A 25,870-nucleotide genomic window follows, 5' to 3' on the forward strand; every position below is an offset into this window, starting at 1 on the left:
TACTGTTAGGGGAGCCCTACCTAATGTGAGCTGTCAGCTGCATGCACAAGTTCGGTCATGTTTCTGTGTGCACATCAGAGCAGTTGCTGAGGCAAGCCGTCTGCTGTCATTCTGACTCCTCTGAAGGATAGGCTGGTTTCATGGTGAGAGTACTTGCATGAATTTTCAGATCTTACTTCTGTGGGGAAAAAGGGACTTGTAATTTCTGCCATCATGTGATTTTACAGAGCAAGATTTGTGAATGGCATCAAATGCAAATGCTCTGATGCTTCCTCTGAAGAAAAGATAATCCCAGGTGTACCTAGTTCCCTTTTTGTGTGAAACTATGAAAACTTTCTTCTTCGTTGGTAATAAAACACAGTCTCAAGCTGCGCCAGGGGAGGTTTAGGCTGGATGTTAGGAAGAAGTTCTTCACAGAAAGAGTGGTTGGCCATTGGAATGTGCTGCCCAGGGAGGCGGTGGAGTCACCATCACTGGAGGTGTTTAAGAAGAGACTGGATGAGGCACTTGGTGCCATGGTTTAGTTGATTAGATGGTGTTGGGTGATGGGTTGGACCTGATGATCTCGAAGGTCTTCTCCAACCTGGTTAATTCTATTCTATTTACCTTATAGGTTGCTTGCAGCTAACCTCAGCATGAGTGACTTAAGAGTTTTTGTGCTAGCAGACCTCTCCAACAGAGAAACACAGTCTGTACTCCCAGGGCTTCGTTGTTAGGATTTTAGATGAAGACTTTGAAGTCAGAAGCTCTTAGAAGGCCCTCAGTTAAGTCCATCCTCTACAGCAGACTGAAGTTTTTCCAAGCCCTCAGTTCCCACAGTACTTAGCAGAGAAAGTTTATGACCATGTTTTAAATGATTTGTTTGGATATCTTCCTCTGGGAAGTACTTCTCTTCACACATGTTCACCAGTACTGCTAACAGCGGTGTCAGCACACATCTGAAAAACCAAGCCTGATGCAAAATTGACCAGACTTCAGCTTCCTACTAGCTAAATCTTGAGCTACTGGAGCATATGACACAGTGCATGATGAGGGCAAATACCTCTTCAGAGCCAGCACACTGGCCCTACTCACGCTATTCTGTTACCTCTGGTGCTGCTCTTAGGCTCTAGTTTTTGTGCATCATGGGAACATGGCACCTCCAGGCATCACACAGTGAAAGCTATTTTGATTTTTGTTATTTCAGTATGAATTCAGAAATGAGGAACCACCTATCTAGCCTTGTTGAGAACTAACTGTGCTGACACTGACTCTTGCTCTCTTGTAGATGGGGCATTTTTACTTCTACAGCTTCTCAGTCCTGGCAGACTATAGAGGGTGTGAAGATTTGCAGGCACTGTGGGGAAGCTCTTCAGGCTATGCAATAGCTGTGCTAAGGACATGGACGTACTCAGGATGGCACTGTACAAGCCAGCTCAGGACTGGTGGAATATAGTCATCAGCCAGGGTGCAATCACTAGCCTGCTATTTAAGCCCTCTTGCTGGCTTGTGATACTGTACCATGCTATGCTGTGTGCATTGGGCAGCTGGGTGTCTGGGCTGCACAGCTGGAGTCAGTGACCTTTATTGTCCTAATGTTCTCAAAGCTCAGTTGACATCTGTTTTATGTTATGCACATTTCAGCTTTTCCAATTTATTTCAGACCCTACCCAGGCTGTTTTGAAAAAATGGCAAATGTCCTGATGTTTTACACAGCATTTACTAACTAATCAGTGGCTTTGAACTTTCTGTACCCAAGCATACTCTTGTGGCGAAAAAGACCAGGGAAGCTGACATCGGCCAGAGGTTGTTAAGGGGGTAGCTGCATGTAACAGCTGAGACCCATGCTGTTGAAGAACAAGTGCAGCCTTGGCTGAGCAGAACTCTTCTGCAGTGAAGTGGATGATAAAGAAAATCAATACCAGCAAACTTCTTGCAAAATAGGGAAATCAGAAGTGGCTGTAAGGAAGTGTGTGATGGATATGGAGGATGGTGGGTAGCCAGGAAAAAAAGATAGTTTTGCTGGAGCCTTGTAGGTGAGGAAGAGCAGGAATGTTACTTCAGCTAGTGAGGAGCTAATAAGAGATGTCGGAGACCAAGGCAGTGAGCTTTTGTTGAGAAGGCAATGGTGTAACAGAAACCACAAGAACTGTTGTAATTCTCTCTCCTGTACATGTCAATGAATTGAAATTAACTTACTGGCTTTCTGTTGCACTGGTGAAACCATAAATGAAACCTGAGAGCATATCATAGAATCATTCAGGTTGGAAGTGACCTCTTCAGATTATCTAGTCCAATGTCCTTGCTCAAGCATGGTCACATAAAGCAGGTTGTCCAAGACCATGTCCAGTCAGGTTTTGAATATCTCTGCATGTGGAGACTTCACAACCTCTCTGAGCAGCCTGGTCCAGTGTTTGACCACCCTCAAAGTAAGAAAGTGTTTCCTTGTGTTCAAGGGGAATTCCGTGTGTTTCATTTTCTACCTATTTTCTCTTGTCCTCTCAGTGGGCACGATGATGAAAAGGTCTGGCTCCTCCTTTTTCATTCCTTCCTATCAGGTAAATATTGATAAGATCCCTCTCAAGTCTTTTCTCCAGGCTGAAGAGTTCCACCTCCTGCAATCACTCGTCACATGACAGATGCTGTGGTCCCTTAATCATCTTTGTGGTCCCATGCTGGATGTAAGCTGTGAAGATAAAGTAACCTTGGAATATGTTACTTGGGAGTTTGAAGTCAGTTTGGACAGATGCGTAAGATGTTCTCGAGTGTGTCTCAAACCAGGGGGCTGAAGTGGTAGTACATGGGAGATTCTCTTCAGCTGGGCATTTCTGTGACTGATTGCTAACTTTTGCTTACATCACTGTCATTTAGGGCTAGTACAGTAAAGGAAGCAAACTGGACGTAGGAGGGGACAAGAATCTATGTACAGACCTGAATGGACAGAGAAATGTGAAGCTGAGGGCCGTTTGGTGTTTACTGATGGCCTCTGGTGCTCTGTGGGGGAATGTGTTTGGAATAGGCCTATCTCAAATAATTTATTTCTGCTAATTTATTGGTGTGGCCTTGAGGATATGAAGTAGAATCTACTGTAGTGCATGCCTTCCTCCCCCCCGCCTTGTTGAAGGGACAAAATTAAATGAACTTTTCAAACTTTTTCTCTGTGAAATTGTGTTCAAACAGAAGATATGCTTCTCTGACCCTGCTCTTTGAAGAAGAACGGGTGAGGTATTAGTCATCCCTCTGGGTGTAGTTATTATATGGGAGTTCTGCAGCCTGGCTGGTTCTCATTGCCTGTTAAGGAGAGGAAACTGTGATGCTCTTGCACAGGAGTTAAGGTTGAGGGAACATACTGGTAGCCTGGCTTGCAGATGGTGGTATGGTTTTAAATGACAGATGCTGGAAAGAAAGACTTCAGAGAGAAATCTTAACTAAGTCTCCAAGTGGTATTGAGAGAAATGCATGAATGTCCTTATCCTTGGACATATTTGTCCAATGTAGCAAATAGGATTGAGCAGTTGAAATGGTCTTCCCTGCTGCAGGGTGGATGCATTGTTTGTCATCAAGGTGCTTCATAAACTCTCAATTTATGCACATTAAGAGCAATACTTCACAGCTTCTCTTTCATGATACTGTGAGATTTAAGCAGTGCTAGCATAGGTGTAAGCTAGTTGCTATCATTCTAGACAGAAATAGTGACGTGATAACCCAGAATAGTAATGTACAGGAACTGGTGTGGTTAGGAAGCATTGGGCTACAATAGACTTCATGCACATTGCAAATACTGATAATATTTATCTACAGCTTATAATTCTGATAATGTCCCCACAGGTTGCTTTAGTAGTGACTAAGCCTATTTCTAAATATCTGAATTATATAAATAATCTTGGATGCATCCAGTTCTTTACATTAAAGGCCCTGCTCTTAGCTTAGGGATGCTAGGGAATGAACAGGAGCTGTAAGTCTGAGAGAGTTTTGCAGGATGTCACAAATTGTAGCTTCGTCTTTTAAGCTGTAATAAAGTTACTGAGTGTTGTCTTGTCATCCTGGGGAGATTGCAGAGCTTCTGTGGAACTTCCCTGTGCTTAGATCATTGGGAGTGATGTCTTCATGTAGTCTGCAGTGTTACAGACCAAGAGCATATCTTCCTGAGCTGCTGAGGAAGAGGAGATTACAGACCAGTGATCCTAATGTGAACCTGTAACACCCCATCCAGTAGTCAAGGCAGAGGAGGCTGAGGAGCATTGCTGGGGCAGATAATGTGTGGTAGGTAGTTTCCCAGCTGTTGACTGTGTGGCACTGTCTCCATGCCAAGGATTACAGAGGTACAGAGGCATGTTAATTCAGTTCCCATTTCCATCTGTTGCTAATGCAGGAAGGACTTCCCATCTGTGATTCCTACCCATACATCTGCTCATGAGGAAATGTCAATGTGAGGTGCTTTGCATCTGACTTTGCATTCTTGGTCCCATTTTTCATCTGACACTAATAATGACTGCCAGGAATAATTGAAAACTGAGCCCAGTCCAAGCAGCCAACTGGAAGTTACTGTTGCATTTGTCTCTAAAGTGGAGTATTCCTGCAGCGGTTACCTTTGATCCTGTGGATTACCTTCCTGTTCTCTGCCAGTTCCCAATATGCTTGAGGTTTTTATTCACCACTGTTTTCTAGTGGATAGTATTTTATTTCTTTCCTTGCTTTCTCTTTTATGTTCTCTCCACTTCTTGTGGTTTTTCAGACTTTCTTTTCTTAACATTACTCTTCTCAGAACTATGTGCTGAGTTTCCTGTTCCTGCAACCCAAGCATGGCATGTTTTTTTTGGGCCACTTTCTCATCCCTACCCTCCAGTATTTCTAGGAATGATATGGAGTTGTCCTTGGTATTATAAACAACTTTGGTGACTCAGCTTTTTCTAAATACTTTTAATTTCAAATATGAAATTAAAGAATAACTTGGAAGTAGCATTTGTGAACACTGAACCGAGAAAAGTGAACCAGTTCATTCACTTGGGTTAAATTTTCATGAAGATCATGAAAGCCTCTCACACTACGCTGCAAAGACATCTTTCTCCTTTCAGTTACATGCCTGTCATTCTAAAACAAAAGGCAATCTGTTCCTTGAAGTTTGGATGAGATGTGCTTTATAGAGTATACTGTGTATGTTTCTGAGTATTAAGGATACACATTGTCTTAGTAGGTTGCAAAGGTAAAATCTGTACTTTTTGGACTCTTGTAGCCTGTTGAAACACTGGTCCCACCAACAGGTCTCTTCGTACCTGAGCTGCATTCTTTGTAAGGACAGAGCTTCCCTAAGAGATGGACAAGTAACTGTGCACAGTGGCTCAAGCAAAACTCAGCACAGTAAAATACAGCTGGTTTCTTTGGTTGAAGATGGAACTAGTTTACTGTAACTTCCAACTTTACAGGACAAATGAAATGTGGCCACTTTATTTGTAGAACTGGAAATCTGGTTTTAGGTGCTGTGCTTGTATACAAGGGGTTTGAAGAGAAGGGAGAGATGTTCCATGCTGTATTTGTTCTGTAGGCACAGGTTTATAAAGTCTTACATTTTCCTGTGGTGTGGTGGTGGTGTTGTTATTATTATTTCTTCTTCTCACTTGCTGCTTTTCTGGATGCATTTTACAGCTCTGTTGAAAGGGGAAATGTTGATGCAGTGTAAGCCAGTTTTGCAGGATTATCACAAGATGTTTTGCTGCTGAGGGTCTGTATCCTTGGTAAAGTGGGGTTCAGAGGTTACCATGATGAAAGATAACTCTCCCTGCTTTCCTTGACTGCTTTGTCAGGACTCTGCCTGCTTCTTGGAAATGTAGGTGGAGTTGCTCTGGGAGACTTTGTCCTTGTTTTCACTTAGAAAAGGAGGCTGGCCAGTTGCAGACTTCAGGTGATGGCAGGAGCTCTCTTTGAGGACCTTCCTTCTTGTTCTGGGTGTACTGAGGTGAAAGTTTGAGGCCTGGTGAAAGCTAGTTGTCTCAGCTGGTGAGCTGATGGATGGAGTGGGAAGTGTTCACAGGTGCCAGTGAAGGAGTAGTCTGCACATGCAGAACCTTTGTGGACAAACTGTTGCCTGGTTGTGTCATTTTCATTAATATCTGCATGACAAGAGTGATCTTGGCAGACTGCTGACTCCTGGGTGTTCATGAGTCCTCTGGTGCAAGGCTGACTTCTGAGAAACCACAGCTGCCAGCTCCATGCTGATAGCCCACCAGCTTAGCCAGGAGGAAATGGATGACAGAGCGAGCTGTGTGCACTCTGCAGCAGCAGGTCAAAATGACAGCCTGCTTTATAATAGTTTCTAAAGCTGCCAAATGGCTCATGAAGCGTGTGGACATACCTGCATTTTCCCTGGGCTTTTCATGATGATGAGCTTCTGCAGCTGTGCAGGGAGCCCCTCAGGACAGGCAAGAAGGGGCTGGCATGGACCTGCTCTCTGTAGCTCAGCTACTGACACTTCCTGGAGAGGGGTACATTCATAAGGGGAAATATGGTTGGGTTTCTTGGACCGCATCTCCTCCCCCTTGCTGCTGTTCTTACAAGTGTTTCACAGACACAAGTATGGCCTGAGATAGCCTTTGTTTAAAGTGGAACAGAAAGGCCCTCCAGTTAAGGTAGAAGCTGTTCATAATAACCATGAGCTGTTGCCTACTGCAGCTGCTTATGGAGAAGTTCCATTCAGATATTCACTAAACTTTTTTATGAGTCTCTTGATCTTTTCAGTGATGGCCTTTCTAGCCTCGATACCATTACAATGCTATAATTGCTGAATCTGTGTATGCAAATGAATTATTACTTACTGAGTGGGAAGCCTGATCTAACAACGTGTCACTTTAGAGCATGAATATTATCAAATGTACTGGACTTCCAGTGCTTGCACGTTTACAAGTTGGTAGCATGTGACTGGAATTTTCAAGATGACAACAGCACCATGTCACAGCTTATGTGGGAAGTTGGTAGGTGGCAATTGCAGAATTTTATGAATGGAAAAACAGATGAATAATTAGAACCAGAAACGCTGAGTGCCTGTTCCATCAGCTGTTAATCCAATTACTGATTAACATTGCTTGCCTCTTCCTGTGTTGCCCAACCAGCTCTGCTCTTACATATGACCTCTGGACAGTCAGCTCTGTTGCATGAATGCGGAAGTGCAACGCAGGATTGGGCAGCAGCAGAACCTCTTAAAATCTCAAATTATTCTTTACATGCCAGTTTGTGTCTAGGATCAAATAATAGTAAAGCAGAGAGGCCGGGGGTTGGGGGAGAGGCTTAGTCTCTCCTTGCTCCCCTCTTATCCTTGCTTACTGTAGATGCTGTAGCTGAGATCCACAGCTTTAGGCTTCATTTTTCTCTGAAACTCGAGCGTATGCTTGGTGAGAGAGGTACGAATTACCATTCCAATGGTTCCATGTTGGGAACCATTAGCATAGTACCCTTACAACCAGGAGTCAAGTGTCAGCTTGTGACCATGTTACAGGGGTATTAATGCTTTGCTGTAATTTGGTCACCATTTGCTCTTACTTGCAGTGAGCTTAGTCTTTCTGATTCAGTTATGATGGAAATAGCCAACAGAGATTACAGAGACGCTATTGTAGTAACAATTACCTCTTCTCTTCCTTGAAAGACATGGTGTCTTGCTCTGCATATGCCACATGCCTGATGTAATAGCTATCATATTAAGGGAAGGATGTGAGAATAGTTTTTTATTTTCTTTTATGCAGCCTGGCACTCCTAGGTGAGAGCAGTCCAACTTTCCCTAAAAGAAGGGTTTCCAAAACTGAGGTCTGGCTCTTGCAGTTGTTGGCTTTGGACAATATCAATTAAAATACTGTTAGGAAATTAAAACCATTTTCTGTACTACTTAGTGCTGCTGTCTGAAAATCCAGGAGACCATCCTCAGTACATAGCCTTGTGTCAAAGTAGTTTTTAGTAGTTGTTTGTAGTAGTTTAGTAGTTTGAAGGTTTGTGTTGGTGCATGTGGTAGGTTGAGAGAGGGCCTAGTTCTCCCTCCCCCACAGAGTAAGAAACCACCGCTCAACTCAGTCAGAGAAAGCAGACTATACTTACAAGCATGTATAGGAAGCAGATTATATATAACACAATATAAACAGGTATTTACAATATATATACAGAAGTATACAGCAAAGGAAAATAACACAACAAAATTCCCTCCCCGAGGAGGGTTTCCCTCCCTGTAACGCCCTCTCTCCCCCCCTACCTCCCTTTTTTTCCCAAAAAGGGGTTAGAGAGAAAGAAAGGCAAGTTATTAAGGAAGAGAGTTGTTATTTAGCTTCAAAAGCTCATGCAGAATTAGTTTGCTTATCTCAAGGTCAGCTCCGCTTAGTTTGCTGAGAAGCAGGCAGGGAGAGAAGCAGTTCAGGCTGGCACAGCAGAACAGGCTGAAACCCAAACTCCCAAACTGAGAAAAAATTCCAACTGCCCTACAATTTAAAGTTGCATTTTGTCCATCCACCAATGAAATTAGTTTAGAATATCAGAGTGTTTTTGTTCTAGTACCGAAAACATTCAGCTAGAGTGTCCCTGCACTGTCTGTTTCTTAAAGGCACAGCCTCAAACGGTCACAGTGCAGTATTAAAATCTATTTGCTAAATTACATGTACTGTTCTAGGTTTGCTAAGAAATGCCAGTGTTGGTGTTGATGCCTTACCTGAACTTTAGAGTTGCATATTATTGGCTTTACCCTTTCTACATCAAATGTTAAAGCAGCAACCTACTTGTACTCACGTAGGATTACTTGTCATGTGCAGTGATTCACATGCTTTAAGTTAACTGGACCTGCACCACTATTTGGCAGAAATTTCAGCTGAATGATTTGCTAAAATATTGTGGCTTAAAACCTGTTTCCTGAAAGCAAAGTTGCATTCATATAATTCATAAAATTGCATATAAATATATAGAAAATAGTAAAAATATATTTACATGCATGACAAAGAATTTAAAATATCCTAAGTTCAAGTCTTTGGTAATAATAATTATAAAGAAATCTAGACTGACTTCTGGAAATTAGCATGACACAAACACCTGCTTTAATAAATTTGCCTTTCCTGATTTGTGGAAGCTCGATGTATCTAGAGGTTGTGGGATTCTGTGATGGGTTGAAACATTTAGCCAGTGTGCCCCTTTCTTAAAGGCACAGCCTCAAATGGTCACAGATTCTGAGTAAAACCTGGACTGCTGGTGGTTTCACTCTGTGCATGCTACAGGTTAGTCAGTGTGTTTGGTCACTTTGCTATCTAACGTGAGGAGGGACTCAGCTTAAAGATGTGTTGTTTGTTTTGTAAGCATGTTTAGTGCTGCTCCAGCACTTCTGTGTCTTTGTGATGGTTCCCAGCAATTGTTTTAAGGAAGGAAAAAAAAGAGGAAGCACTGTAGTTTCCCTTTCTTCAACCAGATTCCCTTTTCTGAACATTAGTTTGAGAAGAATAGAAAGTTCTGTGTCACCACCTCCCTGGCTCTTTCTCAGGATGGATGTGTTTCATCTGCATTTTCAGCAAAGAGGAATGATGTAACAGGAATCTATATGCTTTGTTTCAGACTCAGGCTGTGACTCAGTGACTGATACAGAAACAGAAGAGGAGAAGAACCCAGTTTACTCCCACAGACTTGCCATGAGTGAAGAACATGGATCATGCAAGAGCACTGGGGACCATCTGGTGGTGCAGCCTGACCGCATACGGTGTGGGGTACTGTATGTCCATTCCTTGGGCTACATTCTTACTGTGGGCTGGTGCAACCCATTATGCTGCTCTATAATGGACAGCTTTACCAGACTGGGAATTGGTCCCTAATTCCTTCCCTTTCAGTCCCCTGTCCCCAGTGTCTCTTAGTGAGCTCAGTTCCCTATGCATTGCCCAGTGTTGTCTAGACTGCAGCATCACTTACTGAAAGATACTCTCGCCAGCACAGCTGCTTCTATGTGCTGTGAGGGGGTACATGCCACACTCTTGACCTCCTGTCTTCCATTCTGGTGAGATTCAGGAGTGGCAAGTGGAGTAAGGTGATTATCATGAGCCAAGTATCCCTACATCTTGAATGCAATCTAATATGACAATTCTGGTACTTGTCCTGCAAGTGACTGAAGAGCCTGGATCATGGCTTCCTGTCTGAAAAGCAGCATTTCAGTATAGCATCATTTCAGATGGAAAAAGTCTGTTTCTTCTTTTCTTTCTGTTTAGAATGGAGCTGTGCTGCTTGACAGAAGAGACTGATAGAGCTGAAACTAAATTTTACAGATCTAGCTGATAGATCTGGAGTTTTTATCAGCTTAGTGCATACACCTGTGCTGGTGCAAGCTGCAACAGAAGTCACCTGCCCCAGTTACTCCGCAACTGGAAGATGCTCCTGAAAACCATTCAGGACAGAGAATAATTTATGTGTTAGTTGCAATACCAACAAAATCCCTAGAAAAGGAATTTAACAAAATGTATTTTTATGTTTTGAAACTGCATGTTGTAATGCCTTTTCTCCTAGGTGCCGACAACAGTGTATATTATCATGAAATGCAAACTAGATGGGGAAGTCAAAACTGAAGTTGAATTCTCTCCAGGGAATGCATCGCCTGTGCGTTTGCTGGCTGAGATGGAGAATGAGTACACTATCTCTGTGAAGGCTCCGAGTAAGATGCACTGAGATTTTACCCTCACTTCATCCTTCCTTGCTTCCTTTCTATCTCAACCTGCCTGTCCTGAAAAGTGCCAGAGGGAGAAGGGTTAAAGTTGTAATACAGGAGGAGCTGAGGCCGTGAAATCTTGACCTTAACATTCTCATCTGTGAGACTTCTGTGATGAGGAACTAAGACAGACTGCTGCTTAAGCGGCTCTGTTTTCCCCTCAGCAGCAACAGGGTTGCAGTGTGGAAACACTTTACTGGGAGTTCTGAGAGCAAATTGCAACTTGTAAAGCTCTTAGAAATTGACTGTGTGTCATAACCATCACCACATTAACATTGGCAGGACACAAAGAGAAGGTAAGTATCAGTAAATAGTTGCATGACTATAACAGCATGTGCTTGATGTTTGTGATGATCTCTCTGTTATCAGAGCTAAAACTATTTATCCTGGTTTGCTCTTTAATTTAGATTTATATTCTGTCACTCTAGATATTTACATTACAAACCCATAGGCTGTGTAAACTTTAGGTTCACTAAACTTTAGGGGCAATATTTTGGAGCCTTACAGATTAATACTACTTTTCCAATGTTATTTTATTTTGTCTGCTTTGGTCCTCTTGGAAAGTTTTTGTGCTAGCTCTGAGAGTAGAGATGAGCAGTCATTGTAACAACTCCTTTAAATCAGTGAGGTGGATTGATTTAAAGTAGGTTCAAATTAATCTCTTTTAAATCAAGATTTATAATTTAAAGGTGGATATAGATACTAACTTGCACTGTGAATTATAAACATGACCTTCACATTGATGGAGTATACAACTATGTAAGCTCTGCAGTTGCTAGCAGTGAGAGAAAAATATTTTTAATTCCTTTTGTGCATGACTGTAACTATTCCATAATTTACTGAGTTATTACCAGCCAAGCAGGGAAAGATTAATTTCAGTGGGATTCAAAATATTTGTATTTCAAAGGGAAAGTTTACACTTATAAATTGCACACTGGACAAAACACCAAGAAGCTCCCAAGATGCAGGCAGGAGATAAATCCTGTGCATGGGTAAACTGGAATTCTTTTAAATTGGTTTTTGTTCAGAGACTGGTGAGGCTGACAGGGGTTGCAAAGTCCCTAGTGGCTTTTCTATTTCTCTTCCCTTCTTCCTTGGCTCTCATATTTTATGCCATGTTTTAGGAACTTCTCCAGAGAAAGCCAGGAGTAGAAAGATGTGAGGCTTTCTAGTTTGAAGTGATATACTGTTAACATTAGTGGTCTAGAGCATTGTTAGAATCCTAGAATGCACTGGGTTGGAAGGGACCTTCACAGATCATTTAATTCAACACCCCTGCAGTAACCAGGGGCATCACCAAGTAGATTAGGTTACTCAGAGCCCCCAATCAAGCCTGCCATTGAATGTGTCCAGGCGTGGGGCCTCCACAAGCTACCTGGCCAATCTGTTCCAGTGTTTAATCACCCTTGTAGTAAAGAACTTCTTCCTGATGTTAAAGCTAAATCTACTCTTCTCTAGTTTAAAACCATTGTTCCTTGTCCTACTGCTACACCTTTGTAAGTAATCCCTCCCCATCTTTCCTATAGGCCCCCTTCAGGTACTGGAGGGTTGCTATTAGGTCTCCCTAGAACCGCCTTTTCTCCAGGCTGAACAATTCCAGCTCTCTCAGCCTGTTAGCAATGTGCTTAAAAGGTCACAGGTGACATGCATTGATACAGGTATGAAGTGGATAGTTCCAAAGTACTTGCCTACTTGGTGTTCAAGCCCACATTCTCTTTTTTTTTTTTTTAATGAATTCAGTAAGACAGGAAGTGTTTTGGTATCTTGCTGGCACTATTTCCAAACTCCTCCTGTCCTCAAGGTATTTCATATAGACTTACACCATTGCTTGTTCTTTATTGCAGTTTCTTCTCTTTCTTTTCAAAGATTTAACCTCTGGGATAGTGCCTCTGCAGATCTATTCAGGGGACTTGATGGTGGGAGAAACAACTGTCACCTATCATACCGACATGGAGGAAATCAGCAGCCTGTTGGCTAACGCAGCCAACCCGGTACAGTTCATGTGCCAGGTAATGACTAGCAAATAACTACTTTGGAAACCAGCTCTTTCAGAGGCCAGATGAGTTGACATAAGCAAAAACGCTTGCCATGAAGTGGTCTTCTGAAATGAAGAAATGCAAGGTTGTTTAGGAATCTTTATGTAACCTCAATATTCTGTCTCTGAAGCAAATAGAATAGAGTAAACCAGGTTGGAAGAGACCTTCAAGATCATCACGTCCAACCTATCACCCAACCCACCTAATAAATAGCTGACTAAGGTGATTCAAGTTATCCAACTAATCAAAAAAAAAAATCAGTCAACCAGCACATTAAGATTTTGGTGACTTGAGAAGATTGGGATTGACATAAATTGGTATAACAAAAAGTACCATAAAGAAATACATTGGTTGGAAATTTGTACCTAAGAGTTCCTGGAAAAGATAGCAATAATTCATACTACCTGAATGAGGTAGAGTAACATAAAATGGTTTGTTTATTCTTAGCACTTATTTCTTTAAAGACACTCCTCAGTTCTTATATCATATTTTACACATATAGGCTATCTGAACCCAATTAGAGGGGTAACACTTTCACAAGTAGGTTCTCCAGATGTCTTTGCTGCCTGCCTTCATGTCCTTGATCAGCAAAGTAGCAGAAGCCTACAGAGTAGTTTTGTTAGCCACCAGCATACTTGGTACAGGGGAAACTGTCTTTATTTTTCTTTTTAGTTCAAAGCCGGGGAGCAGTTGGTAGTGGGCTGTGCCTCTGGCTGGGGAATAGGCATGCTCTCCAGTCTTTGGCTAAGAAATTGTCCAAAAGCCAAACTCAACTACTTCATACTTAGAGCAGGAACAGTTTAGAAAATAAGATTATGCCTGTCAAGGAAGTAGGAAGTGTTCCCAGTTGCATGAGTGACTTCCTAATTCTGCCTTATTGTGAAGTGTATGGTTCTCATTTGCTCATGTTAATGATACTCTATTTTTGGACCAGGAAGTTATTCAAGTTATTTGCTTTACCTGAACATTGCTACCTTCAGTGTTTGCGCCTAACCTTACTTTGTAGTTACTAAACAAAAAGACACCTAATAAATCTCACCCTAACTGAATCTCCAGGCTCCCACAAACAAAATAATTTTTGGTTTATTCCTAGGCCTTTAAAATTGTGCCATACAGCATAGAAGCACTTGACAAACTCCTGACTGAGTCTCTCAAGAAAAACATTCCTGCCAGTGGCTTACACCTGTTTGGAATCAACCAGCTGGAAGAAGAAGATATGACAGCAAGTAAGTTGAAAGATACTTAATTATTTTTTTTCTTTCTAAATTTTCATCTCCATCAGTTGTTTTACCTTGAAGTGCCTTAATGCTGCAGTGTGTGGTACCTGCATGGCCTGTCTCCAAAATCTTGAATCTCAGCTAGCAAGCTTGATTTTTGGATGATGCCTGAAGAAGGGGGATTGTCATTTGGGTCAGGTGACCCTTTTTTGTTATGTGCATCAGACTCACTTGTTGCACTGTGAGAGATGTAGCTATGTAGACAGCCTCAAACATAACCAAAATTAAAAGATGCTCTCCAGAATGTCTGCTATATTTCCTCTCTTGTTCTTCTCCCAGTACCATGTAACATCTCTCCCCAGCACAGTCCTTTTCCCCCAACCCTATGATTCTGCTTTAAGGTGCACAGTGGATGATCAGAAGTTGGGTTGGTGTGACACCATGATTGCCTTACAGCAGCTGGACCCTACTGGAATGATGATCTACAAGGTCCTTGCAAACCTGTGATCCTACATACATTGACCTATTACAGTGTCAGCTTCCTCACTACAGGTCATAGGGTTTAAGTCTGGAGATGCACTAGATACCTCAGTTTGTGCATAGTAGCTATGTTTTGAAACTGTACATGTACTTTGCAGGGCTTTCACAACTCCATTGGTCTGTGTGTTTACTAGGCATTATGTTTCTCATCTACTGGTTCTGTTGCTGCTAGAGAGAAACTTGGATTCTAACATCTTCCTGTTCTCTCAGATCAGAGGGATGAGGAATTGCCAACACTGCTTCACTTTTCTGCAAGATATGGGCTGAAGAACCTCACCGCCTTGCTGCTTACATGCCCTGGAGCCCTGCAGGCCTACAGTGTAGCCAACAAATATGGCCACTATCCAAACACCATAGCAGAAAAGCATGGCTTTAAGGACCTTCGCCAATTCATTGATGAATATGTGGTAAGAGGGAGAGGCAGCCCTTTTGCATTCTCCCACAGTCCTGTTTTGGAGGCATGGGTGATTCTTACTCTTGGCCTTTGTTGCTTGACAAAAACATTAGTTTAGGGTTCGAAACTACAGCTAAATAAAGTTGCCATTCCCTGTTCTGAGATCAGGAGGGCTGCAGAAACTGTAAATTAAGTGATGAAAGTCTTTGCATTGGGGTAAATGAGAGATGATTAGGAAGTCCTTCCCACTTCACATTATGGTACTGCACTCTCCCATGTCCTCCTCTCCACCAGCAGAGTGACTGAAGCATATTAAGAGTAGATCCTACTTGCTGACTGTCAAGCAGCTTAGTATCAAGGCACACAAATGATCTGCACCAGTGTGTCTACCACAAGGTAGTGACTAGAAGCGGTACTTGTGAAATCCTAGTAAGCTCCTTTACTCACCATGTTTTCTCTCTGGCAAAAGTTCATCTGCACCTCTCTAAAGCATTGCATAAGCTATTTGCCTGACCTGTTTTGTCTGTGGAAAGAAGCATGTGTAGACAGTTTTGACACACATGCCCTGTAGATTGAAGGCCCATGGAGGGAAGAATATCTTTGTAGTACTGCAACCTATGAAGATGGCTGTGCTTGTGACAGAGTTGGAAGTTGGGGAATAGGCTGGGATGAAGCTTTACATTTTGCTGCCTTGTATGGGTTTGATGAAGATCTGCACTGATCTCTCCCCCACCATGTTGCAAATATATGAGAAAGATTTCTGCTGTCCTGTGAATCGAAAGCTGCCTGTATTACATGAACAGCTGCTTTTTGTGAGGTTTCCTGTTAATCTCACAGAAAAGGGTCTGTGTAGTCCCATTCTGGGTGTTATGTGCTGCTGCTAATGCCAAGAACTGAAACTGAATCTACACCAAAGCTAAAACTTTGCTTTCTTGCAAGTACTCTACATGTAACAAGCTTTCCCCCTTCAGCTATGCTTACCCCAAAATAGCCTTTGACAAGCATTTATATTTTTAGAATGAGTTTTGCTTATGTTCTAGAAGTTTGCAGACACTGGGTAGAACATGAAGTTGAGGAAGTGAGAAGCTATAATGGCTCTTCAGAACATGTCAATACCAACTTCTTTTATCTTTATTGTCTATTATTACAACATAGATGTTGAAAGCTGTGCCCAGACAGCTTCAGCAGGAATTTAGTTCCTTTGAGGAGCTTTAGTCTTTGGGAATGGTCTGCTTTTAAAAGTTGGTTTTTTTCCATCAGTGATGGAAGAGTGAGATACGTTTTGGTTGCTTTGATTCTCCAGATTCCTTATTTAGATGAGATGTGAACTTTTTTCTTTTCTTGCCTGCCTTTCTCTCCAGGAAACTGCAGATATGCTGAAAAGTCACATTAAGGAAGAGCTGATGCAAGGCGAGGAGGATGAGTCTGTTTATGAGTCCATGGCTCATCTGTCCACTGATTTGTTAATGAAGTGTTCCTTGAATCCTGGCTCTGATAAAGAACTTTATGAATCCATGGCTGGATTTGTCCCTGGTGCCTCAGAAGATCTTTGTATGTATATTCATAGAGTCACAGAATTGTAGGGTGGTTGGGTTGGAAGGGACCTCTAAAGGTTATCTAGTCAAATCCTCCTGCAGTGAACAGAGAAATCTTCAGATAGACCAGATTGCTCAGAGCCTCTGTCCAAGAGGCATAAACTGATCTGTCACTTTTATATGCAGCAGTGCCTCAGCTGAGTTTCAGAATTTGGGGCTGGTTGTAGCTTTTCTGCTCTCACCACAAGGAAACCATGCTCTAGTTTTGATGTTGGTGGGCTGATAAAATTGCTCTAAACCTGTCTTTGATTGCTGGTGTACAAGATCAAGAGCTGTTTCCTCAGTGCTTTGAGGATTCCCTGAACCTTAAGCAAGTGAATTAGCATTTAGAAGATACCAAATTTTCTACCATGTGCTGCTTCTCCCTCCTGAGATCCAGGGAGGCAAGGACACTCTGACTTACAGATACTGTTAGAAAAGAACACGAAGTAAGATTTTATTTTATTGGCAACTGAAAAACAAGAGCTGAACTTCTACCTCAATGGCTTGAGAACAAAAGAAAGTGAACATCTAGAAACAGGTTTACTGAATAGATTGTAATTGAAAACTCATTATCCTTATCCACTTGGTTTATTGCTAAAAATACAGAGCTAATTCTGATAGATATGCAGATGTTTAACTCTCACCATTCCATTAACAATATTCACAGAGTCACAGATTGCACTGGATTGGAAAGGACCCTCAAAGGTCACCTTGTCCAACCCTCCTGCAGTGTGCAGGGACACCTCCAATTAGATCAGGCTGCTTAGGGCCACATCAAGTCTGATCTTGAATGTCTCCAGGGATGGGGCCTCAACCACATCCCTGGGAAACCTGTTCCACTATTTTACCACTCATTGTAGAGAACTTCCTTATAGCCAACTTAAATCTGCCCTGCTCCAGTTTAAAACCATTGCCCCTTGTCCTATTGCTACAAGCACTTCTAAACAGTCCTTCCCCAGCCTTCCTGTAAGTCTCCTTCAAATATTGAAATGTAGCTATAAGGTCTCCCTGGAGCCTTCCCTTCTCTAGACTGAACAACGCCAATTCTTTCAGCCTGTCTTCATAGGGCAGGTGCTCCAGCCCTCTGATCATCTTTGTGGCCCTCCTTTGGATCCACTCCAGCAGGTCCATGTCACTCTAGTGTTGGGAGCCCCAAATCTGGACATGGTATTCCAGGTGAGGTCTTACCAGAGCAGAGTGGCGGAATGGCCTGATTCCAAATACCAAGCTAAGTACCAGTATTAAGCAGCTTCATCCCACTGATGAATGTTATGATTCCCATGATGAGCAGAGAAACTAGCTTATTATAGTTTGAGTACCTGCATAAGGACTTCTAATGTTTCTGCAGTTTAAAGTATAATTCTGGCTCAGGGAAAAAGCTTATAGACTATATTTGTCCTGGGCTGGTTTTCTCCTCTTTAAGCTTAAACAATGTTACAAAATAAATTTTCTTTGATCATAGAATCCATAAGACTTTTGTCAGTTCTCAGCCTGAAATCATAAACTCTTCTCTGTGAAGTTTAATTTGATTGCTGTGGGGATATTTTGCTACCAAACCCAGGCTTATTCTGCCTTTGGGTGGAGATAAGCAGTAAGACAGGTTGGACTCCTAAGGAACAAAGCTGTGGTTGTTTGCAGTAAGGGGGGTGAGAGTTTCTGGATGTTTGGAAGTGCTGCCTGAAGTCAGTGCACCTGTGAATGGGGCTCATTTATTAAGGCTGTGAAGAGGGAAAAAGTAAACTTAAAACCACTAAGCCAAACTTGTCTTCCACTCCTGTAATGTCCAGATCTCCCAGAAACTATGGAAGGAATATTCCTTTCTTGGGTAGATTCAAATCAAACTCCCTGTAATTTATCACTTCTGAACTGGACTGAAAGTATTCTCGTAGTCGCTCAGATTTAGATCAGAATTGCTTACTGTCAAGAAAATAATTTGCCAGCCCTGCAGACTATTGGTGGAAGAAATGATTGTTTTAAGGTGCTTGTTTCGTCTTCCCTGCTCATGATCACTGTTTCCCTCAGTCTGCTGTCTCAGTTGCTTGTGTCCCCTTGCCTGTTTCAGTCAAGTGAACCATATTAAGTTAAATGGTTCAAATGCACAAGTTTTCCTGCCCTCACAGGTCTCAGGAGGGAGTTTGGGTGGTGTTTTGTATGAGTACATGAAATAGAGCCTGCTTGGCTGACAGGCATGGAATTGGTAAGCTAGGAAAGGTTGCTGCAGGATGGGGAAGGTTGTACATGTGAAGCCTAAGTCAGGCTGCTTTCCTTAAGTCTCTTCAGCAACAAAGGCCCAGCAGGCATGTATGTCCTTTAGAGGAAACTTCTGCAAGCACAGCCAGAGGTCACTGGGATCGGCATCAGAAAGTTCTTCTGGTGTGCCAATGTGCTGCTGCAGGCTCTGTAGGACTAGTAGGATGAGAAAGGTAAAAACTTGAGCTGTCCCTAATGTAGGTTCTTATGATTCCTTTACTAAAAAGCAGAGCTAAATGAGTCTGTGTTTGAAAAGGTTTTCCTCATTGTTGAGGCTTGTCTGAAATACCTCAGCAGGGAGCGTGGGTTTCCTGCTACTTCTGGAGTTCTCCTAATGTATTGTTACCTTCCATTCAGGAATCTTTTTACAGAAAAATCTGGTTTTTCTTATGTAATCTTAGTCTTTGCCTGAAGAATACTTACAACTTGTCTGAAGAGTGTATAAAATCTACCTGTACTGTAACAGGTAAGGTTAAATTGACACAATGCTTGACACAGGCAAACCCTCACTGAAATCAGTGAGAGTTTGGAACTGCCATCAGAAATAAAAGCTTCAAGCTTTTGTACTGACTTAAAGAAATTAAAATCTACTTCTGCTGAGGTGTTTTCTCCAGGTCAGAGTAGCCCTTATGCAAGTAGTTATGGCTGTGGTGTTGAGGACAATACCTTGGCTATTTTAAGTGTAGCAATAGTAGGGCAGCACACCCATTTATTGTGATCAAGATATGCTTCCACCAGTTTTGCAGAGGCTGATCAAAGTATGCTTAGGTACTACAGAGTCAATTTGTTTGGCAGGAATTCTTTTGAGAATAAGGTAAACACGGGACAATGTAATGAGTCAGAAGTAATAGCAAATACTTGAATACCAGAGTGTTCTGTTAGTTCCTGTATTCTTCATCAAACCTCTGGCTTTTCAATGCATTTTTCTGCGCTGTTTTTGTGTCTCTGCGTTTTTTCTTGGGGACACATTTACACAGAAAGTGCATAAACTGTGCAAGAGCCAAATTCTGCTTAAACTGACGCTTAATGGGAGTTGCACACACCTGTGTTGAGTTGCTGCATTCCATTTAAGTTTCGATACAAATGACATAATTTTTTAAAAAATTGGAAAATGTCTTGTTTATCTACAGAACATTGCCTCCTCTTCTGCTGGGGGGGAGTGTCCTTTCCCAGGTAGGTCTTAGTGCCCATTACAGATCATGAAGTACTCCTAATCATTGTCATTGTGTCATTGTGCCCCTGTACTCTGCATTGGTTAGGCCGCACCTTGAGTACTGTGTCCAGTTCTGGCCCCTCAGTTTAAGAAGGACATCGAGACACTTGAACGTGTCCAGAGAAGGGCAACAAGGCTGGTGAGAGGCCTTGAGCACAAGCCCTATGAGGAAGAGGCTGAGAGAGCTGGGATTGTTTAGCCTGGAGAAGAGAGGGATCAGGGGTGACCTCATTGCCCTCTACAACTACCTGAAAGGTGGTTGTAGACAGGAAGGGGTTGGTCTCTTCTCCCAGGCAACCAGCACCAGAACAAGGGGACACAGTCTCAAGCTGTGCCAGGGGAAGTTTAGGCTCGAGGTGAGGACAAAGTTCTTCACCGAGGGAGTCATTAGTCATTGGAATGGGCTGCCCAGGGAGGTGGTGGAGTCACCATCCCTGGAGGTGTTCAAGAGGAGATTGGACGTGGCACTTGGTGCCATGGTCTAGTCATGGGGTTTGTGGTGACAGGTTGGACTCGATGATCCTCGAGGTGTCTTCCAACCTTGGTGATACTGTGATGCTGTGATTAGTGAAAACTTCCTAGATCCTGCTGTTTGCTGGTGTTTAATAGTGAGATTGAATTGCCTTATTTCTTCAATCTCATTTTTCTGGCTTTGGAAGAGCAATTCTCTTTTCTTACACTTTTCAAATACCAATAAAGTCAAACATAATTTTTCAGAATATGCTCCAGGCTGCAGGTAAACATCATTTAACTGAGTACCACACACTGTAGCAAACAGCACTGAATACCAAAAATGGAGAGTTATCTCCATCATATCAGTCTGGTAGTATCAACTGCAGCATCAGATAAAGTGCTGTGCTTTTTCTGCTTTCTTTTCACCAGCACCTCTTGCTCATTTTTGCCAAACAGTTTTTTGAGTAGGCTGGAATTGTGTTCAGGAGAGGCTCTGAGAGTACGGGCTCTTGAAAGTGCTGAAAACCTGTTTGATTTGTGTGAAGACTAAATTCCCTGGGGTGTGTGCATCATTATGCTGTTTTACTTGAGTAAAGAGTTAGACTCTATTTCCTGAGGTCAGACAGTGGCAGTGGCCAAGAGCTGGTGGAAGCAAGTTCAAACTCTTAGCACTTTTGCAGCAAGTGGGAACAAAAAGTGGTGTTAACCAAGTCAAGAACTTCTTTTCAGTTTTGGTGTGTGTGAGATGTTAGGTCTCATCTCCATGTGAGATAGACTCATTTGCATGGGGGTAGTGAGGTCACAATCATGTCTTCTAAGGAGAATTAACTAATTAATCAATTTATCTACATTGACTATGTGGTAGGAAACAAATCCTGCAGTATCCTATCGCACTGCTGGTTTAGTAATCCTGCAGAGTATCGACAAAACAGTACTGTTCCCTCCACAGAGTGAAAGGAATGTTGCACAGTTGTCACATTCTGTTCTGCTACTAAATCCATAAAGTAATGGCTTTTCTTTTGGGCCTGTATTTGCTACAGGTTCATTTCAAAAAGCTGTGTTAAAAATAATCAGGGTAGCTGCAAGATGGAAAATTTGCTCTACAGAAATATGCAGTTCTCTGGTACTGATTCCTTAGGATGCTCAAATGTCAAATCTGTGCTTCCATGTGGTACAGTAGTACTTCAGAGAACTTTATATTAGGTTGATGATGAGCAGATTAGCTCCAGTGGCACACAACTTGGCATGAACTGCAGAGCTCTTGAGATGCTGTTGGTGTGGTATTACAGCTAGATTGGGTGCATTCACGTGACTGTCAATGAGTCTTTTGATAATTTTTTGTTTAAAAACACCCTGTGTCATTCCAGCAAAGCAAAATTTTGCTTGTGTATTCTTACCCTTTGTCATATCTCTTCAACTTTGCAGGAAAAAAAAATATAGGTCAGCAAATATTAAAAAGACATTTATAGGGAAATAGTTCATATTCTGTCATGTAACCCAATCCCTTCAGTTTACATAATTATAGCTATTTTACAATATGCCTCAAGAATTTGCTTGTATCAGTAAGGCTTAACAATCCATTCATATCACTCTCATTTTTAATATCATTAGGAGCATGGTTACCTCACATTTTATTTCAGTTTTACCATTAGTTTTAGGGATACAATGAGCTTGACCTTTTTCTTGAAATCAGTATTCTTCATGTCAAAACACGGAGTTAACGATGTATGTTATTGTTTGCTGTCACTCCTTTCTCAATGCTAAATTAGAAGCTAACCCTCTAAACACCTTCTAGTCCAACTAATTAACTGAGCCAGCTGTTTTGACTTCTATCCAATAAATAAAACAAATACTATCTTCTGTGTCATGGGCAAATTGCCCTTAATGTCTTGTTTTGCCAAGTCATGGAGTTTCCATTCTCTTTGGCCTCAGGAGCAGTGTGCAGAGGCCAAAACCTTCACATAGCCAAAACACTCTCAATAATAGCTAATCCTCAATGGCTGTTTGGAGCCTTGTCAGAACTTCTCAAGCCTAGGCATCAGGCAGCTGCCAAAGATTTGTGCAGAATGGAGTGAACATACCAACTTCGGAGCCTTCTTTGAGGCAAATGTCTTGTCAGTTGCCTGGGTTGCTCTTTTGGTCATGAACCAAATATTCAGTCAGAAATATTTAATTTTATAATATTACACTGCTTCACATGTTTAAAGGCATAATCAACAAACTCATTTTTCTGATTTTTGCTTTCAGATGTGGAGATGCTTCAGTCCAAACCGGACGCTCCAGCTGCTGGAGATGAAGTTTATCAAACTATGAAAGACTCGATGCTCCGCAAGTTTTTGGAAGGTGAGACCTGTTCGGAGAGAGGGAAGGCAGTAGCACAGTGTAAACAATTAAATGGAACTTGAGATTTCTCCTTGATATTGATAAGGACAGGTGATAGTCCACACTGTTTTTACCTTAGTGGGTACAAATGAGGCATAAAAGAAAAAGCAGCTTGTGAGGTGATTTCACAAATGCAGTTAGTTTCTTAAAGAGGAGGAGTGGTTTCTAGTTCCAGCCCCTGCCTACCAGTAAGTGCAAGCACACAGCTGGTATCTATTCAGGAATGGTTGTCTTTTGTCCCTGTGTTAGTAATGGGGATTAATTCTGGTGGTGTGGGTGCAGGCTTCTCTCATGGGCAGAGGCTGAGTATAAAGCAGGGCAGTACAATCTAGTGATGAATTTTATCATAGATGCTTTTTTCAAAAGTCCACCCACTGAAAACAGCAGCCTGAAAAGAGGTAAAGAACTGCTGGCTCTGAAACATGATCTACACTGCCTCTTCAGTGCTCCTTCTGCCTTCTCTGACCAAAGCCAGACCTTAGCTCCCCCTGAGACACATTATTCTGAGATTAAATATATTGTCATCTGATGGTGATTGTTCATTTCAGACAAAGGAATATTTCTCTGTGTAGACAACTGCAAGTAGCTTTTGGAAATCAGGGCTCTGTTTGATTTGTTAACTGTTATAATATGCTAATTAGCTGGAATTAATGGAACTAAATGTTTGAGTTCTTAAAAACAGATTTTCCACTGTGGTTTCTTTACCAGAACAGATGGTACAAGCTTAGTGGCTAACACTTGCATGCTACTAGATGTTGGTGACTTGATGAAGTCCTGTCTTGAAGGGCTTTGGCACTTTAACTCACTGCAAAACTGGATGGTTTTGCCTCTGAAATGGCTAGCTTGGTAAGAATGTGGTACTTAGTGCATCTGTGAAGGGGCCAGATTGTTTTTGTTACAAACTCTACTCTGTTGTAGGCAGTGGTGTGGATGTGCCAAATTCAGAGGAAGGAGTTTACCAGCCATCCGGTGAAGATGTGTACTACTCAGTGGAACAAGATACTTTGCCACAGGAAGTGGCTAGCAGACCTCCAGTTCCTGTTCCAAGACCAGAATCCAGCTCTCCACAGCCAGACAATGAGCTGTACATCTCCAAAAGTGAGTTGGGAACCAGGACCTAACTGTAGAGTAGTCACCTGTAGAATGGCCTTTACATAGACTCCAGTTGCTGAATAAACACCAAAAAAACCTACACATTTTTCATCTCCTTGGTTTACTTGGCTCTGGAGATGGATTGCCTTTGGGATCCACTTTGAATTTTGTTTTTCATCTTCTGCCTTCTCTGAAAACATTGGGATGTGTATCCTAGAGTCTTGGCCTGAGCTTGTTCTTAGTGAAAGCAGCAGGACAACAGATTATCCCCAGATGGTTTAAACGTATCCAACTGGATAGGAAAAGTCCTGGTATTATAAGGGCCCAATCAAGCTAATAAATTGAAACATTGCTGCTCTGTAATGTCTTCATGAGATGCATTTCAGTATATAAAGCATGTTTGTTTTAGTTTTTGCACAGAAAGCTCAAAGATCTGAGAATCTCTACACCCCTAGAGGAAGAGTTAAGAAAGGTAAGTCAGAAGTTCACTCTGAAAACTTTCTGATAATCTAAAAGCAAATCTGCTGAAATAGATTCATTTGCATGGCATGTGACAGAAGAGTTTGTTTAACAAGGCTCTGGGGATAGTAGTCCTATATGAATGGCCCAACCTTTCTGACCTACATGACACTGGAAACTTTTTATAACTGCAGAGTGTGAGGAGGTACCCTCCCATACTGTACATATCCCCATCTTGGAATTTATCCACAGTCAGGATCATCATGATCACTGAAGCCCTGTTTTATGTTATGACCCATATTACTTCATGGAGTCAACGTCCCACCTTTGATGGTCTGGTTGGAGCCACTGTCTGTTGATCATTGTTTCCTGGGTTTTAACCTTTGGTGAACTGCTTGCCATTGATCTCTGCACTTCCAAAACTGTGCTCTTATTCTTCCACTCTTAGGCACTATGAGAGTGCCAGGAACCACATCTGAACTTGTATCTCATGTGTTGGCAACTCCTCTTTATGCTGCAAATGAGTTATAAGAGCTAGCATCAGTAGGATAGGTTTTCATCTTGCTGTTTCTGGAGTTGCACAGCAGAGATTACATACAAAGAGTCCAGCTTTGTGACTGCCAAAGTGAGAGCTGTTTTGTAGACTGCTAAGAGAGAGAAATATTTGCAGTGAAAAAACAGAGCGCTTTAAAGAGTACAGTTTGGCTGCTCACTTAAATGATGTTTTTAAGAACAGAGACTATTCCTGGGACATATTTGTATACAAGGCTACCTCTCAGTTGGGCATTTAGCCCTGACAATTAGCAGTGTGGCATAAGGACAAAATACCTTTCTGGTTAGGGAAACATTCAGTCTGTAATACTGATTTATTGATATCTGGGGTGCTTGAGTTTCTTTGTATTCAGTGAGCAGAGCAGGTGCCACAAGTTCAGTAGTATTTTTTATGTTTTCTCTTCAGAAACAGTAGTCAGGCCTGTAAGGGACCTATCTCAATCAAGCATTTATGATCCGTTTGCTGGAATGAAAACCCCAGGTCAACGGCAGCTGATTACGTTGCAGGAGCAAGTGAAAATGGGCATGCTCACCGTTGATGAAGCTGTACTTCATTTTAAGGAGTGGCAGCTGAACCAGAAAAAGAGATCAGAATCATTCCGGTTCCAGCAGGTACAGGCTTATTCCACTGCTTAAGAAACAAGAGTTGTCTCTCTAGGTATACACACTGAAGACCTTGTGATATATATGTTTGTTTCCTGGTTGTAGCAGGAGGACTGCTAACACATTACCCCTGCTAGCAGAGTTCTCTCCTGACATGGAGAGGCTGTTCCCATGCAGCAGGGAGCAGGTAGCTGGTTTGCAGATGTATTTGTCTTGCAGTTGTATTGTTAGTTTTTTCTGTACACTAGGAATTGTGCCAAATCCAGTTGAATAAATTACCTTTCTGGAGGTCACCTAGCACCTGCCTGCCGGTAGGGGACTTGTGTGATGAGCATTTAGCTTGTCTGCTCTATTCCAGTTCAGATCAGTGAAGACTCAGTTTCCCACGTGGTGTACAGGCTTTAAAATTCTGTCTTGTAGATGA

At 42.1% G+C, this 25,870-nt stretch overlaps 1 protein-coding gene across 1 annotated transcript in view; it reads left to right on the forward strand.

The window, feature by feature from the left end:
• The window catches only part of PIK3AP1 (phosphoinositide-3-kinase adaptor protein 1), a 43,225-nt gene that overhangs the window by 12,466 nt on the left and 4,889 nt on the right, over positions 1-25,870 (forward strand). The window contains exons 4-13 of the mRNA XM_054163888.1: positions 9,544-9,692; positions 10,480-10,624; positions 12,545-12,687; positions 13,808-13,940; positions 14,682-14,878; positions 16,227-16,416; positions 22,606-22,701; positions 23,659-23,838; positions 24,242-24,304; positions 25,250-25,455. Coding sequence (XP_054019863.1) covers positions 9,544-9,692; positions 10,480-10,624; positions 12,545-12,687; positions 13,808-13,940; positions 14,682-14,878; positions 16,227-16,416; positions 22,606-22,701; positions 23,659-23,838; positions 24,242-24,304; positions 25,250-25,455 — 1,502 coding nt within the window. The remainder of the gene's footprint in view (positions 1-9,543; positions 9,693-10,479; positions 10,625-12,544; positions 12,688-13,807; positions 13,941-14,681; positions 14,879-16,226; positions 16,417-22,605; positions 22,702-23,658; positions 23,839-24,241; positions 24,305-25,249; positions 25,456-25,870) is intronic.

Source organism: Dryobates pubescens, chromosome 8, assembly GCF_014839835.1.
Source record: "Dryobates pubescens isolate bDryPub1 chromosome 8, bDryPub1.pri, whole genome shotgun sequence".
NCBI lineage: Eukaryota > Metazoa > Chordata > Aves > Piciformes > Picidae > Dryobates > Dryobates pubescens.